General features: G+C 32.2%; 1 protein-coding gene across 2 annotated transcripts in view; it reads right to left on the reverse strand.

Moving 5' to 3' along the window:
• Positions 1 to 16,590, reverse strand: part of GABA-B-R2 (gamma-aminobutyric acid type B receptor subunit 2) — an 802,816-nt gene that overhangs the window by 14,524 nt on the left and 771,702 nt on the right. For both annotated transcript variants that reach the window (XM_074121125.1, XM_074121124.1), the window contains exons 6-11: positions 9,809 to 9,983; positions 2,673 to 2,906; positions 1,613 to 1,673; positions 1,218 to 1,455; positions 750 to 990; positions 262 to 384 (exon numbers count right to left, since the gene is read on the reverse strand). In XM_074121125.1, coding sequence (XP_073977226.1) covers positions 262 to 384; positions 750 to 990; positions 1,218 to 1,455; positions 1,613 to 1,673; positions 2,673 to 2,906; positions 9,809 to 9,983 — 1,072 coding nt within the window. The remainder of the gene's footprint in view (positions 1 to 261; positions 385 to 749; positions 991 to 1,217; positions 1,456 to 1,612; positions 1,674 to 2,672; positions 2,907 to 9,808; positions 9,984 to 16,590) is intronic.

Raw genomic sequence — 16,590 nt, forward strand, 5'->3', positions numbered from 1 at the left:
CCAGAACCTATTTTATGTAATTCCCGAAAACTAATAAATGAGTGGATTAATCTAAATTCACTATCTATCAGTCGAACCAATATCACGTCATTTTGTTTTATAATATTCTGAAAATTCCTTTAAATTTGGAAAACAATATACTTATATCTTCATGCACAATGAAACGCATTTGTTATTAAAAAAAAAAAGGATTTTGCATGGTTAAGCTGCCTACTATAGTTAAGTTCTACTATAATAATCATGAAGAACAAGCAAACTCACATATGATTCCATAAGTTTAGTAGATCTGAAAAATGGATCGGCAACCTGCCAAGTAGTCATAATGCCCAGATCTATTACAAGCAGAACGCCTACTACCATATAAAGTTGATAGTCCTTTATTACCTTTAATATAAAAAAAAAAAGAGAATTAAATATTGTTAGAATATTAAAATTCAAAAACAGTTTTTAAAGAAGAAGATGCCAGAAGAAATGGGATTAGACTTTTAGTTCATACAGTCTTGAAAGAGAATCACACTAATGATTTCACATTTACAGGCATCAGACAACTTTGCAAGTACAGGATGAACCAAAACAGTCAATAAAGATAAAAATCTTTTGAATCCAAGGAACAGGGCTACTATAAGTTGGACAATAAAAAGGACGCAAAATTTATGGCCGAAAGAATGAAAGAAGGCGAAAAAGTAAAACAAAAAGGGCACTATTTATTGAATACATATTAAAGTAGATACTGATAAAAGTACTATTACCTTCTTATTTAGTTTTACATCTGTAAAGATGGAATGCACTCTCCATGTCTTAGAGAACATGGCTCCAAATGCGAGAGAAAATCCAGCCATAAGTAACCACGCTCTAGCAGTACATATGTACGGGAAAGCTTGTACGCTAGTCAATCTTGAATCCAATCCTAGAAATATTACGCTGCTGTACGTCAGCATGCTTCCGATTATTATCAGATTGTTCAAGTAAGGACTAGACATTTTTATATATCTGGAAATAATAACGTTAATAAATATTAATTCACATTCTTCCAGTAAAATGAAAGAGGTGAGAATAAAATAACATTATTATAGTAGAGGGAGAGATTAGCTCAGAAGTAGCGCTATGGACTCGTAAGCCAGTTCGATAAAATAAATAACTAAAAATACATAAACATAAAAAAAAAAAAAAAAATAGAAAAAAGTCCCTCATAGTTCTGTAAATATGGAATTGAATACCTTTGGTTTCTATATTTGATGTTAATTGCTAAAAACACAGTAGCTAATATGATGCCAAGAGATGCTACCACAGCCAGAGAAGAGTAAATGGCTACGTTGACATGAGAATGTTCAAATATTTGATGAGTTCTGTCCTTGGGAGGTCCTCGTCCAGTAGCCCATCTGATTCCTTGACCTCGACTCAGATCTAATTCATGCGTTACTCCGTTAAATTCACCAACTTTTATTTCTGTACCATCTACAAAAACAAAAGCCAACAATTTGATACATAATTTTAATAAAATAAATAAATGTCTAAAACTAAGGTAAGTAATATATAAACAGTAATAAACTTTTTTTAGAGAAAGAAAAGAAATATTCTTAAGAATAATGCCAGTTAGTTATTTAAGTCTTACTCTGAAACTGTTTGAGCAAAATGCTTCCATTTCTTTCATTGCCATAAAACCTGACAGGCCCCTGTAAACAAAATAAAAACACCTGTAACTGAGTTCTCAATCTTATTTCGTAGTTGTATTGGGTGAAGTAAGGAAAGTAAGTAAAATGTGTGCGATGACAATAAAAGAGAAGAAAAACATTTTCTCTTCCCAGAGAGTACATGTTTTTAAGTTCAAAGACGTGGAATTTGTTGAAGGACTTCAGAAACTGCTAAAATAATGTAAATGTGGTATTAATTTGGAGATACCAATATGTTTATGATTTATTGAATAAAGGTAGAACTCAGTTTTTTGTTGACATACTTATCCTATAATGGCAGTAACTGAGAACAATCCAAGGGGAAGCAAAAAGTACATGTAGCCAAAAATTTAAATCCCTGGCTCTGGCGATTTAAATATGAAATTCTTAAAGTAAGGATGCAGTTAAAGTCTTGAACTTTTGGCTGAACGGATTTATAAAATATTAGATAAGCAATTTTGCCAGAAAGAATCAAGATATAAAACACAAATGTTTTATAAAGGAGACGGTAGGAAGGGAATTGGTATTGATAATGTTGTCATTAAACTTTTAAGGACGAATAACAAAAGTTCGGAACTAGAACTTGTACTTCAGAAGCCCTTTGTGTATTTAGAGCTGTCAAATCTCGCAAAATTTATAAAACTAATAAAAATTATTTCAACAAATATGTGGTCAACGTAGTGCCATGATTGTTGGCTACTATAATCGAAACATTCAGTAAATTTTATCATAAATAAATAGTATATAACAAAAAATTAGATACCGAGTGTATAATTGAAGATAAAATCATCAAGAAAAAATTATACATAAAATTATTGAGGACTTAAAAGAATTGGAGTTAATAATCAAAAATAAGTAGATAGCACCGAACACAATTCTCGGAAAATGCCAGGTGAAAAAGAAGTCATTTAGAAAATTCTTTTTTAATTCACAGCCAACTTTTAGGCTCACTATTATAAAGCCAAAATTGACTTATAATTTTAAAACTAGTTACAAACTTACCGTAACTCCTTCGAAACTTGTATTGCGAAGTGCTTCCAAGAACAGCTGCTCCCACAATGGATCCCGATATTGGAAGTCAATAACTGTTTCGTTTTTGCGATAGTGGCGTATCTTGTGTGCAACATGTTGTATTGCTAAAGCGACTGCCCAAACTCCATCGTATGTGTATCCATGAAATCTTGAGTATTCATTACCTCTTCTAGAATCATATTCTTCCTTATACTCATCTGCTGTCTGTGAAAGAAATTTGCCATTTTTCATTTTACTTGTAAGGCCCTTAAAATATGTTTTGCTTTTGGAATACATTATGAAATTAATTATTGTGCTTGTTTTAGCTAATATCAGGCTAGTCGTCTAATGGCAGCAGAACTGATTTAGTCCTACGTGCCTTGTAGTTACACGCTTTAGGCATCTAGAAACTAGTACCTAGTATTTCAGGCGGTGTTAGCGTAGAACTGCCAAATTAAGTATTGTGGACAAGGCTGAAACACATTATGTGTTGCCAACAAATACAAACTTATTAGTTAATCTCCTTAACAAAAACTTACAGTTTAAAATGTTAAGTATAAGGGTTGATTAAACGCCAAAAGGTACACAAATCAGCAAGTACCCAACATTTCATTCAAGCTTAGTTGATATAATTTAAGTAATTTTGCTGCATTAACTTTTCCTTCACATTTTTTAGAATTTATTAGATGTCACAGACCCTTATGCTGGCCAGTTCGTTCATAATATTATTTTGTTATAATTATGATAAAATGTATATTATATCCGTTTTTAAATAGGTACTTTATTTTAACTCTATTCCGAATTATTCTTCGGATTTAGCTTTAATTTGCTTTTTATTCTGAGATGTCACATATATATGCAAAAGTAGAAAAAGACAAAGTTAGAGTCGGCTACTATTTAAATTTAAATCACGGATTTAAAAGAATATTTCAGTGTTGAATTCGTTTTACCGAAATATTCGTGAGCACAAATAACACACAGTTAATAACAAGTAGATTATTCAACAATAATGATTCATTTCTCAATTGTAATTTAATTTAGACCCCCTAATTTTACTTATAGTAAAATACTGGAATAATTAGATGTCCTAAACGTATGCATATCTCATTTATTTTATATTACATAACATATATTTAACATTGTGAGAAGAACAGCTACATTGAGAGTGTGATTGAAGAAAACTATATTATTTGCGATAAAGCCAGATAATTATTACCTATTATTATAAACGTTTGACTACTACATAAAATAACAATTACTTTAATCGAAGAATGAACTTAAACAGACGATTTTTATTAAAAATAAAATAATCGAAATCATTGATGTATGTTGGTGTAAGCATTTTTTTAAAAAAGTTTTTGAATTTTGTAGCCTCGTAATTTTTTTAATTTTTTATAACGTTTTCTTTTTAACCTGTAATTAATAGTTTGATTATTATAGATTAATAGATATTAAAGTCAATCTACAGTGCTACTTGAACAAATATTTTGTAGATGAAAATGGCCAGCATAAGGGTCTGTGACATCTAATAAATTCTAAAAAATGTGAAGGAAAAGTTAATGCAGCAAAATTACTTAAATTATATCAACTAAGCTTGAATGAAATGTTGGGTACTTGCTGATTTGTGTACCTTTTGGCGTTTAATCAACCCTTATACTTAACATTTTAAACTGTAAGTTTTTGTTAAGGAGATTTTTGTACCTTTTGGATAGATTTTCATTTTTGTCTATTTTGCTAAGTTACATATCTGCTTTACTGTTTTTTTTTAAATTTGGAATAAGCAATTCTAACATTATAACCTGATAAGGTGTTAAGTAGGAACCGTAACTACCACTGGAGAGATCTTTTTAAAGAATGATTATAGTTGCGGTCCCCAAACCATCCTCAATAACAATTTTTTTGAGAAAGCCTTTTTATATAAAATAGGAAGGTATTTGTACGTAAAAAGCAAATTTAAACTGCGATTTCAGACCTTCCTTTTAAGAGGAGCAAGAAAAATAAACTGCGATTACAGTACTTCTCCCTAAAAGGCAAAGAGGCAAAGATTTTGAATCGAACGATAATTCATTACTTAATGTAAATAGGTTCACCCATTGATAATTTTAACGATTGCAGTACTTCCTCTTAGTAGGTGTAAGAGCATGATGGCACTTCACAGCCATATAGAGTAGCTTTAATCACTTCTTCGTGCTAAATTTTATCAAAATCGGACAAAGCGTTATAGAAATATTGGTAATAATAGTTTTAGAAACGGCCTTACTTGGGTGGGGCAAACTCCCCTCCATATGAGGCATAGCGTCGAGACTTTTAAAGTGCAAATCTGTACAAAATTTCGATTCGAATGACACTTCATTCATGAAAATCGGTTCACTTGTCGATAATTTGAAACGATTGCTATACTTCCCCTTAACTAGTGTAAGAGCAGATCGTCGCTTTAATGTTACGTAGGGAAGCCCTAACCCCATCATCCTACCAAATTTTATCAAAATCGGGCTAAGATTTACAGAGTAATTAGTAATAATAATTTTGAAGGGGGCCTTACATAAAGGGGGCTAACACCTCTCCCATTCGGTGTACAGCGTCGAGACCCCCAAAAGGCACATCTACATAACATTCCGAATCGAATGACACCTCATTCATGAAAATCGGTTCACGCGTTTAGGCGCTACGTAGTTTACAAAAAAGGTAACAACAACAACAACAAGAAGAACAAGAACAACAACAATTTCTGAAAATGCCGTTTTTGCTCATTTTCGGCAACTTTTTTCTCGAAATCTATTAGGTCTGGGTGGTTGCAAAAAAATTACAGTCATAAAGGTGGGTTTGCCCTATAATTTAAAGAAAATTTGGGAATTTTATCTTTTATAGAAAAAGAGAAAAAAATTGTCAAAGTTGGGTGTTTTTCAACGTTACGCTTTTTCGTGCAGTTTTTGACGATCAACCCTTATACAACTGTCCTACCGGACAGTTTTAATGCAGTACTTGATATGAAGTCCTGCCCGTAATTACTGTGTTAAATACACCCCTCATCTATATTATGTATATAAATACTATTTCCTTTCAAATATGATCTTGTGCTTGTGTACTGTTAAAGTCAATTACAGGCAAGACAACTTTATGGTGTCGGAATTTGTGGCGCTTGAAGATAAAGAACTGTTACAATAATGACGATTTTCAACATGCAACGGCCCATATTTCTGAAGAAGTCTATCAATTCATACAGCACAATTAAAGAAAAAGAGTTAATTTCCTTAAAATAACAAAAACAAATTTAATTGTAATTCAGTCGATGAAACGAAGAATCTGACCAGCCTTTCAAACTATGGTTCTGATGTGATTATTGAAAGTTTTGTTAGAGTTGAAGGGCATAACAAGGTCTTTTATTGAAATTACTTTTTGCAGATTGATACCAGTCATTATAGATAAGGGATTTATTTTTGGTGAAGAAGATTTAAGGTCACATTTTTTTACATTAATCGCCATCTTATTTTCAATTGAACAAAGAAGCATTGCATATCTGCCTTAGCTCGAACACACTTGTATATACATATATATCATAAGCAAATAGAGCAAAACGTCAACTAAATACTTAGTTGAAAAAACCTAAAGTACACCAGATCAAGTTTTAGCGCAATACGCGGTATGTTAAAATTTACATCTGATCACAAGTTAACAAAAAGATCCAACATATAATTTTTCTCTTTTCATAGATCAAGTAAAAAGTTGTTAATAAATTGTCAATAATTTTAATATAAAGCTTCAAAGCTCCTTTGGTGATACGAGCGTAATAAGGTGTTCATACTGAAATCTTAGGGATTGTATTTCCGAAAGAGAATAAAGACAAAAGGAGGTGGTAGGCCGGCAGTGGTCACATTAGCATTCAACCTGCACATCTCACTTTTGGGATCAACCTGCCTGACTAACCAACCACCCAACTTCCCTGCTCAACATTGAACGTTCAATCAACCTACCTTTAACACGGTTTCTAACTTCAAACAGTACAAAGCCAACTTAGCCAAACTTGTTATAAAACTCAACTTCGAACTTTTCCTTAAGAAGAAAACAAATTACTTTAAAAGATACTTAGTTATTTAACATTACTTGATATCAATATTTTGTATTTTACTTGAAATGTAGACAATTGATTTCTATAGATTTTTCTCTAAATTAAGCAAAACTGTTTTGATTAAAATCTACATGTTTTGCATTTTAGATGTCTTTTAAAACGTGTTCCACTTGAATTGCTTTAAAATTGCGCACCGTAAGAGACTATCAATTTTGAGTTTGAGTGAAATAATTAAATCTGGTTAGAAAAGATCCATGAGTACAAAATCATAAACCCTAGCATAAAACTGGATAAGTCCTAAAATGCAATTTTACAGGTGAGACAAGAAAAATTATTTTGTTTTTAAAAAAATATAATTACCAATTACATGCTGGGACAGGGCAAATACTTTTAATATTAACATTTTTTTTAAAAACTCCTAGCATCTCCCATTTTATAAATTCACGCTCTTAAAGCGTCACCACTTCACCAACACCCAACGATTCAATTATTAAAGCCATACTAAAGTTAAAGAGACATTTCTAATAATAGTATTGTGAAAATGACAAGTGTTTCATTACTGCTTGAAACAATTCCAGCTGAAAAAGTGCTGCTATTCATACAATAAGGAAAATGTAAGTTATAAAAAGAATAAATTTTATCTAAAATACTTTCATAAACTTCTGACATTTAAAACTATAACTATAGTCACATTTTAAATGAAATCTGTTAAACAGGAGAATTGGATAGAAGTGTAGAGTAAAAAGTCAATGAGAAGTTTCTCCAAAGATGTTCATTTCACCTACTTTTCGTTTTCCACCTCCGTGTACCGCAGTAGGAATGTTGAGACAGTTTATCTGAGGTGTTCGTCGATCTTTTTTTGAGGATTACATTATTAGTTTTTATATGGATGTAACAGAGGATTTTATTATTTATTAACCGTAAATTAATTTAGTTTTTCTTCGTTTGAGAAGCAATTGTTCCCTACAGATAATTCTTTTCCCAAATGATATTATTTTATTATAATTCTTAATTTCATTAATTTTTGGGCTATTACTTATAAATACTCAATTTTTTTAATTTAGAGTTTGAATATTGATAAGTTGGACTTAGACTGAAAATGTATTGTATATAACTGTCAAATCTTTTTTCAGTTTATCCCTTCTATTTCTCAGAGAAGTCCTTCAAGGCCGACTCAAGACAAGACAGCCTTAAACTTTACTAGAGAAAAAGTTTGAGCCACAAGCCGAAGGCGCAATGACAGAGTACTGTGTGGTTGAATAACTCGAAAGGGTGATAACCGATTTGTACAAACAAATGCAGGTTTGATGCAGTTCTCAACCAGTATCATCCTCGGTAATTCATCCTCAAAGTTAATTTACTTTATAATAACATATCTTCTGAACAAGAATAAAAGTTGAAAACTAATGAACAATGCAAATGCAGTATAAATTGATTGTAGCTAATTAGAAGATTAATATTCCAACTAATCAACTTGAATCAACACAATTAAAATGTAATGTAATTCCAACAGAACGTTATTAATTTTATACGATAAGCACACAGGATAGTCGTTAACAGGCATGAATATTGCAAGATTTCTGTCATTCATCGATATAAGTCAATTAATTTCAGAGCCGCCCCAGGGCATATCCTTATTTATTCTCAAGAGGAAATACCATTTCATATTTAATTATTACAATGCAGAGTGTCATAAAAATAATATTTACTTACAAAAAAAGAAAAGAAATTAAAATACATTTTTACAAAACAATTCCAAAATGGGCAATAAAATAGAGTGAACTTGGATAGAACCAAGAAAAGAGAGATAGAATCAAGCGCTCTCACCGTGACTCAAAAATGTCTTCAAAGTTCATACTAGTGATAAAGAACAACTTTCTATTAACATTTTACATCCAGTCAAGAGTAACATTTTTTAAGAAGAGAACACATAATTTTTTAAGCAGTTTCAGTCTCTCAAAATAAAACAAAAAATACAATTAAAACTATCACTGGCTGTTTTGGAAGTATGAAGTACGCCTAATTAGTAGAAGTTTTAGCGTTTAGGTCTGCTTTCTCTCCGAGTGAGAGGCGTGTCCAGCTTCTGTAGTACGAAGGTTCTCTAAAAATGTGTGTTATCCAGTACATAAAGTATTAAAATTGGATGATACTTCGAGCTCTCTGTGGATTCTTTAAGAACCACAGCTCCCCCAAAGAAATACGCAGAACTTTATTTCTGCAAACTTACTGCTTATTCAGTGGTCTTACTGGCCCCACTCATACAGGGTGAGCATAACGTCCGAGTTTAGATTTATAAAAGACCGTAAAGTGATGAAGTTTCAAAACTTGTGTATAAAAGCGGTCTGAGTTGGGCAGGCCTGTTTTAAATTTCAGTGTAATGTCTGAAGTTTAGGTTAGTTTCACATTAATTATGCAATAAATTGCTGCTTTTAATACTATGTAATAACTTAACATCTGAAGAAACTACTTAAAGTAAGAAAGCCAATTCCCAAACTTCATTTAGTCTAGTCAACTCTGAAATTGACTCCATAATTTCTATCTTCAAAATAAATGGTCAATCTAGTTTAGGAGATTCCCTACTAAGTAATGTTTTATTTAAGCCGCAGCAACATCTGAGGTCATTGGCGACCGAAGCTATTTTCCGTGCACTGCTGGTTTCTGGAGAGCATTCTCCTAATAAAGGCAACACAGTCTATCGTCGGAAATTGAGCAGTAAGAAGCCCCTTGGAAGAGAAAATCTAAGGGCCGGCATCTTACCACTGAGCAAATCCCTACCTTAAGTAATGGTAATAATTAATCGTTAACAAATCTAGTTTTTTTTTTTGCAGCCACTTCTGTAAAGTAAAGAATCTTGTTTTATCTGAATTCAAAATAAGTTCTTGTTAAAATATGAAAATAAAATATCTTGAAATAAAAATAATAAACCACAAACAAGGGAATTACTTTACCTTTACTAGCTTTTACTTTTTTAAATTTTTTTCTCCTTTACCCAATTCTAATTTGTTCTACTTTAAAGCGATCTACTACATATATAGATATGTGTGAGTGAATGATTACTTACAATGCCAGAGACGGTAATTTCGCCGCTTGTGGCCAACGGCAGTAGATCAGTGAGGATAACACCATCTAGAGCTTGAGCCAGTGTGTGACTAGGACATGGTGCAGGATCTAACCACCACGAAGTGCTGTAGGTCCCCATTATTAACCATTGATATTTTCGCCCTGTCATTCCAACTCTGAGAACAACAGAAAACAAAGTTAATTTCTTACTCTAATATTCCTGCAGATTTTGTTAGAGAAAGAATTAAATATATACAGAAATCACTATTCTATGATTTTTATAATTCTACTCTTAATTATGAGTAAAAGTATATTTCAGACATTAGTTCTCGTCTAACATAGACACAATTTCAATTGAAAAATCAAGTGACGACGTCTCAATTTGTTCTTTTGCTTACAAAAAGTTATTCTATGTCCTTGAAGCATAAATTTGTGGAGAACACTCACAACTGTTTCTCATAACTATTCCGAAAAAACTAATTCACAAATTAATTCCTAACTTTGAACATTTGCGACATATTCAATTTTTACAAACATTATACAATTTGTCTATAAACTGTGAATTACATAAAAATATAAGTTTAAAAGGCCTACTCCATCTTCTCTCTGATAACTGCCCCAAAATAAATTTGAATTGTACTGTAAAAAAAATAATCTACGGTTGCCTGGCGGTTAGAGTTAGAGGCGAGGTCCGCAAATCTAAGATGTATCGTGGTAATTACTGGGTTCGATTCCCGGTCAAGGCTTTGAATTTTATTCAATGGTTTAAGTGAGAAATTTATAGTAAGGAACTTCGCTAATCGCCTTCGTCCAAGACACCTAATGGGTCAATATGGAGAAAAACGCTATGAATTGTACACATGTCAATACCCATAAAACTTGCCTTGAACACTGTCGTAGAACCCTGAGAGATAGTTGATAATATTTACCACTATTTGAGTTTAATCACCTCTAAACTATAGCTGATAAAAAACTGATATTGATGATAAACTACACGATCCTTACCGAAAAATGGGTTGAACATACTTGTACATATAACTACGTGTAAGTTAGACCGTTTTTATCCCCAATTCAACAACTGTACCCGAAACTATAAACAGAGCCGAATTTGAAGTACATTTCTTAATTGAGTCCCTATAATTGTGTAAAGAATAATAGAGGACGACAAGGAAGTGTGTAAAGAAGTTTTGACAAGTGTAGACATTGCTTGTCTTTCATGTCAGGCACGTCTTTTAAGTCAAGTATTTGGTTCCATTTTGTTCTCTAAATGGAGCATAAGAGGTCTCATACAGTAACTTTAGCGAACACCTCATCTTCTTTAAAAGATGTTGTAAACAGAACCAGCTCTTCTCGCTAAGTAGAATGGTTTTTAGCAGAACAGACACAATTTTCACTTTATAAGACAGTGTAAATATTTTAACTAACAATACTCGTTGCTGAAAATCTACTGAAGAAGCTAATAGATTTTTTGTATGTACTTTTTTTTATTTTTTTTTATTTTACACTATTGTCTTACAACTTGACACTTACCTAATATCTTTTTGTTAAATCAATAAAACTATGAATTTGATTTCATGTTTTTTGATTTTTATTTGATGTTGCAATTAAATCAGTTAATGTAGCTCTACTAATCAAGCAATCTACTTTTCAATTCTTTATTCAACATAGAATAATAAAAAAAAGTATCCAGAAAACTTAATTAAAAGTAAATGTTTGTAAAGAAGGGTAGAATAATCAAGAGAACCGACTTTTGTGCTGTGGCCTTTAATTTAGAAAGAATTCCAAATAGAAAAAAAATAATCAGTTAAGTAGGAGAACACTATAAGCAAATTGAGCAAGTTTTTGCATGAGAATTGTGAAAATTGGTAACTATCTTTGTTGTAGTACATTAACTTCAAGTAAAAGTTGCTTTGATAACTTTAAAGTGCCAAGTTTCTTGAATAAAACCAACTTCCCAATTTACGTCCAACCTTTTATTTTTATTTATTTTTGTTAACGTTGTAAAGTTTGCATTTTTTCCCAGTACGTCCTCTTTTATGTAGCTATCAAAGTCTTTATCATATATAAATTAGCAGTTAGATTTTTTTTTTAGTTTATGTTTCAATGAATCAAGGACTTTATTATTTTCTTTTAACTAAGAGGAAGTATTGGCTAGTGTCCAACTTTTGCAATCGAGTTTCCTCAGGCTAAACTTTTATACACCTAAGCTCTATGAAAATGTTAGCGAATGAAGTTTTCCAGAACCACTAACACTTGTGGTTTGATAAAAAATATCAAAAATCACTCTGCACCCTTTGGCACAAAAAAATCTGTTCCGCACTTGAAAACGAATCGAAAAGAATGGAACGAGTTTGTTAGGTTCTGAGGTTAGTTAGGACATACAGTCGTCTCTCGATAATTCGAACTCTACAGCTGTTAACTTCGGTAAATCGAAAAAATGCAGTGTATTTTGATACGCTCGATAACTCGAAATCCTTTTCTTAACAACAGGGTGAGAGAAGGCTCTACAATTCGAACGAGGCCGCTTCAACCTCTTTATAATTCGAATTTTTTCTAGTAATGTTTCTTCTCATTTTCCGCTTATTGTTCATTTCCTGCGTAATGTTTCCCTCCTTTCAGCCCAGTTTAACTTACCAATTCTCTTTCTTAGTTTGTCACGATGGGAAGTACGTCTCCCTTACTGTGTCCCACAAAGAAAACAGTATCGTGGCCGTGAAAAGTGGTTCGAAACAAAAAAGATATCGCCAAAACTTTCAATATTCCACCATCAACGCTTTCTACAATTCTAAGTCACTTGACTAAGTCAAGCCACATTGAAACAAAAAACTGTCCTTCATTTTTTTAATTAGGTACATATGTATATTATTATTTATTGAAATGTTAATACATATGTAATTTTTTTGTCGTTTTAATTATTTTTACTATTTTACTTGAGGCTATACATGTCTAAAACTTAGGTAAGCTCAAACGTATTTTCAATATACGTATTTACATACATATATACATAATAAAAACTATTAATAATTCGATTTTTTTTCCCCTTCGTGGTAATTCAAACTTCTTGATAATTCGAAGTCTCGATAATTCGAATTTTTCTTGTAGTCCCTTGGATTTCGATTTATCGAGAGTCGACTGTATTATAATATTCTGCAGAAGAGACATAACTAATCAATTATTAGTAAAACCCTTTATTTTCTCTTCAATACGTTAAGCTTTGGTGTCTACTTTATGCAAACAACAGGAGGAAGTCCAGAAATTGAAAGACGATATGGAAATTGCAATGCGTGCTTCTAGCAGCCTTTGGAGAAGAGGGCACGACTACATTTTGTGTTGTCCATTAGCTCAATGATGATAACAGTAGGAGGATAGCTAATTATTGCAATAAAAAGATGACCCTCTGAACTTCTTAGAAGAAGAGGCCAGATGGTACTCAGTTTTGGACTTGAAGAGTGGGTACTGGAAGGGAAGATAATTCCATAAGATGGATAGGTAATTTCTCAACAGGCTCTGGACCGTGGATGCCGTTCGGACTCTGCAATGCTCCAGTTACTTTCGAGTTGCTGGTGGAGACAACTCTGAGAGGCTTTCATTGGAAGTCCTATCTGGATGAAGTTGAAAACCTTTAAAACTAGTGCTTTATAATCTTCTAATTAGGCGAATGATGACGTAAGGTATTGCAAACCTAGAAAATCTCCCTATTCTGTAATTTCAGAAGTTTTACTTCGTTCAAAAATATTTGGAGCGAATGAAATAATACTAAAAAATCCGTAAAATCAAATATTGACAATGTTCTATTGTCTTTAAAGAACTTTATAAATTTTTAAAGGAAAAAACATTATAAAGAAGAATAAAACCAAATTGTTAAAAAGTAAAGGGAAAAAAGTCAGAACTAAAAGATGTGATGACTTCTGGTTTGACAGTCACCAGTTTTAGATTGGAAGCTTGACTTTTTCTCTCCTCACTGTTTCTTTTTCTTTATTTGGAAAAGAACAAGTTGGAATAAGTTGGTTTCATTTTTCTTTTCACTTGGTAAGCAGTTCGCATCTAATGTCAGAAATATACAAACTTTACCAAGCTCTAATTTGAAGTTCCTTTGCCATTAGGTCTTAAGAATTTATTTTTTTCGACTTGCTAGAGGCTAAATGGGGAAGGGAATCACTATTTATGATTTAGGTACTAAAATTATTTTAAAAATAAAATGTGTAATGCAAAAGTCTATTTCAAACCTTCCACCATGCATGGGGTTACGTACAATCAGAACCTTGAGCTTGCTTTTTACGTTTTCATGTCTTTTTTTCTGTAGGATAGAGACTTCCAACTTACTAGTCCGCCTTTTTGTAAGAACCAGATGCTATGAAATCTAGGCAGTTATGCTCTAATAAATGATTCGCGGATTCACGGGTTATTGTTACTATTTTCATTGTTTTTGCCAACATCTCTAATATCAAGCACATCGCTTGAGTATCTGCTGACATAAACAATCATCCATTCCCAAAAGTTGGTGTACATTATATTGTTTTCTTTACTCTCTTCAAACAGAAAGTAGGACATTACCATCCTCATCAATATTATTAGTATTGTCCCTAATAATATTATTGCCATTATTAACCATCAGTAATTGTATTTCCATTTCTTACCACCTAGTCACTCTGAGCAAGTTCAAGAATGCCCCCCACCCGAGCCAACGACCTTTTATTATTTTTACTTCCACTAGAAGAATCTTGATACTTATCTGTCGTCCGGACATTTTCCGAGGAACCCCAGTCGTACGCTAGTCTTCACATCCCTCCATATTTACACTTTTTGGTTATTTTGTTGATTTTGTTTCACTGTTTCGAATTCATGCCGAAATTCGGGCTTTATTTCCTGGGTATGTTGTCACGAAGTCGGATCAGTCTTCCCTCAAGGTCCTTATTAGTGTCTAGCTTTTCCTTTTTATTCATGAATACAAGTATTAATTACAATAAACCTGTTTATCAGTTGCCTAGGCAAGTTTTAGTATGGCACTCCATATAAAAAAATAAATAGGAAACCCTAAAGAGAAAGTTTACAAACTAATTAATAACTTTAAAGAGGAAAATATGTACGCAATTTTTAATTATTTATTAAAAGTTTTAAAACTAAGATCTTCCACTTCACAAAATTTATAAAGTAAAAAATTTTAATTTGAATTTAACTTTTATTTGTATTAGTTTACCTGCAATTAATTTGTTTTTTAAATTTTTTACGCTTCTTAATAATATAATAATAATAATTCCTATAATATGTTCAAGCAATATTTAATAAGAACATGAACTCTTTTGTAACCGATACATTGTATCTTCATACTAATAAAATATTTCTTATTCTATAGTATTAATGACGATAATAATTTCGGTAACATTTTTTTGGGCCAAGTTGCAAGTTTTTTTAAAAAAAATTAATTTTATTTATGCAACATGATACAAATATATTTACGCAGCATTGAAGTTAAAAAATTCAGTCTCCCGTAAGTAACTGAGAGATGAGGTCTTTCAAAATTACAGGTACAGCTTATAATAGCTTAATGTGCATGATTTCATCATATGCCACGCTAAGACATCAACATCAACAGAATGTATCAATATCAGATTAAACCTTAAATCCATTAGTAAACTACTAAAGCATTTTTTTTTTACCGAAAAATATTTTAAAGGTTTAAAGGAAACTATTTATGTATAAAAATCAGTGGAGCTGTTGTGGTTCTCCTGGAAGATGAAACTTTAACTCAATATATCTCGTTTCCTACTCGACAGATTTTTACTAAATTTTACAAAATTATAGATAATAGATGCCTCAATATACAAGTAAAATATAAACAAAATCTATCGAGTAGTTTTCGAGATATTTGGAGTTAAAGATTTCACTGTTTCAAACGGAAACAAACTTTAACTCAATATATCTCGTTTCCTACTCGACAGATTTTTACTAAATTTTACAAAATTATAGACAATAGAAGTCTCCATATACAAGTAAAATATAAACAAAATCTATCGAGTAGTTTTCGAGATATTTGAAGTTAAAGATTTCACTGCTCTATTTTGACGTAGACAACACCAGACTATAGAAGGCCTGAGAAAGCAAGCTTACGAAGAACATTCCCCATGAACAGAGCCATGCTATAAGAGCTTAAATGCTTGAATTATCGATATATTTCGCCTGAGAGTTCAAATTTAGAATCTAGTTCTCAATGGAAAAATATCTTGCGGAATGAAATAGAGGCCTTCCGAAGTAATCGTAGGAGTTGAATTGATAAAAAGTGGAGTTGTAGAGATGGTGGATGCGTCGGCATATTTACAGGTCATCAAGTCCATCAAGTTCTGATGAAGTAGTATAGAATTATTTGGAGATCTTGATGAGAAAGGATAGGTAAAATAAAGTCTTTCTAACTTAGTTACCCTGGCTTTCGTCATGCAGGGGCAATAAGACGGTCGATCGCTTGGCCCGGCGGAAGTCCATGGAATTTTCAAGATCCCAAACTATTTTGTGGGTTTTGTGATGAGATGAGTGCACTAAGAGTGATAAGTGAAAACCCAATCAAAGGCGGCCGAATAAGCTTATTAGTGCCTACTCGACTACAGTTAACAGGGTATTATTAACAAAGCTGCCATTCAGATGATCGTAGAGAAAACACATGCATCTTTTGGGTTGGCAACTGATAGCCAGTGTAGGTTTTGCAGGAAGAAGAGGAAGCGGCACTCCTAGAGCTGTTGCCTTCAAACTTTGCCCAGCATCCCCTCACAGGTTATAACTCTAATTAGAGAG

This window comes from Rhodnius prolixus, unplaced genomic scaffold (assembly GCF_049639745.1).
Source record: "Rhodnius prolixus isolate KJV_2025 unplaced genomic scaffold, Rpr scaffold_2, whole genome shotgun sequence".
In the NCBI taxonomy this organism is placed as follows: domain Eukaryota; kingdom Metazoa; phylum Arthropoda; class Insecta; order Hemiptera; family Reduviidae; genus Rhodnius; species Rhodnius prolixus.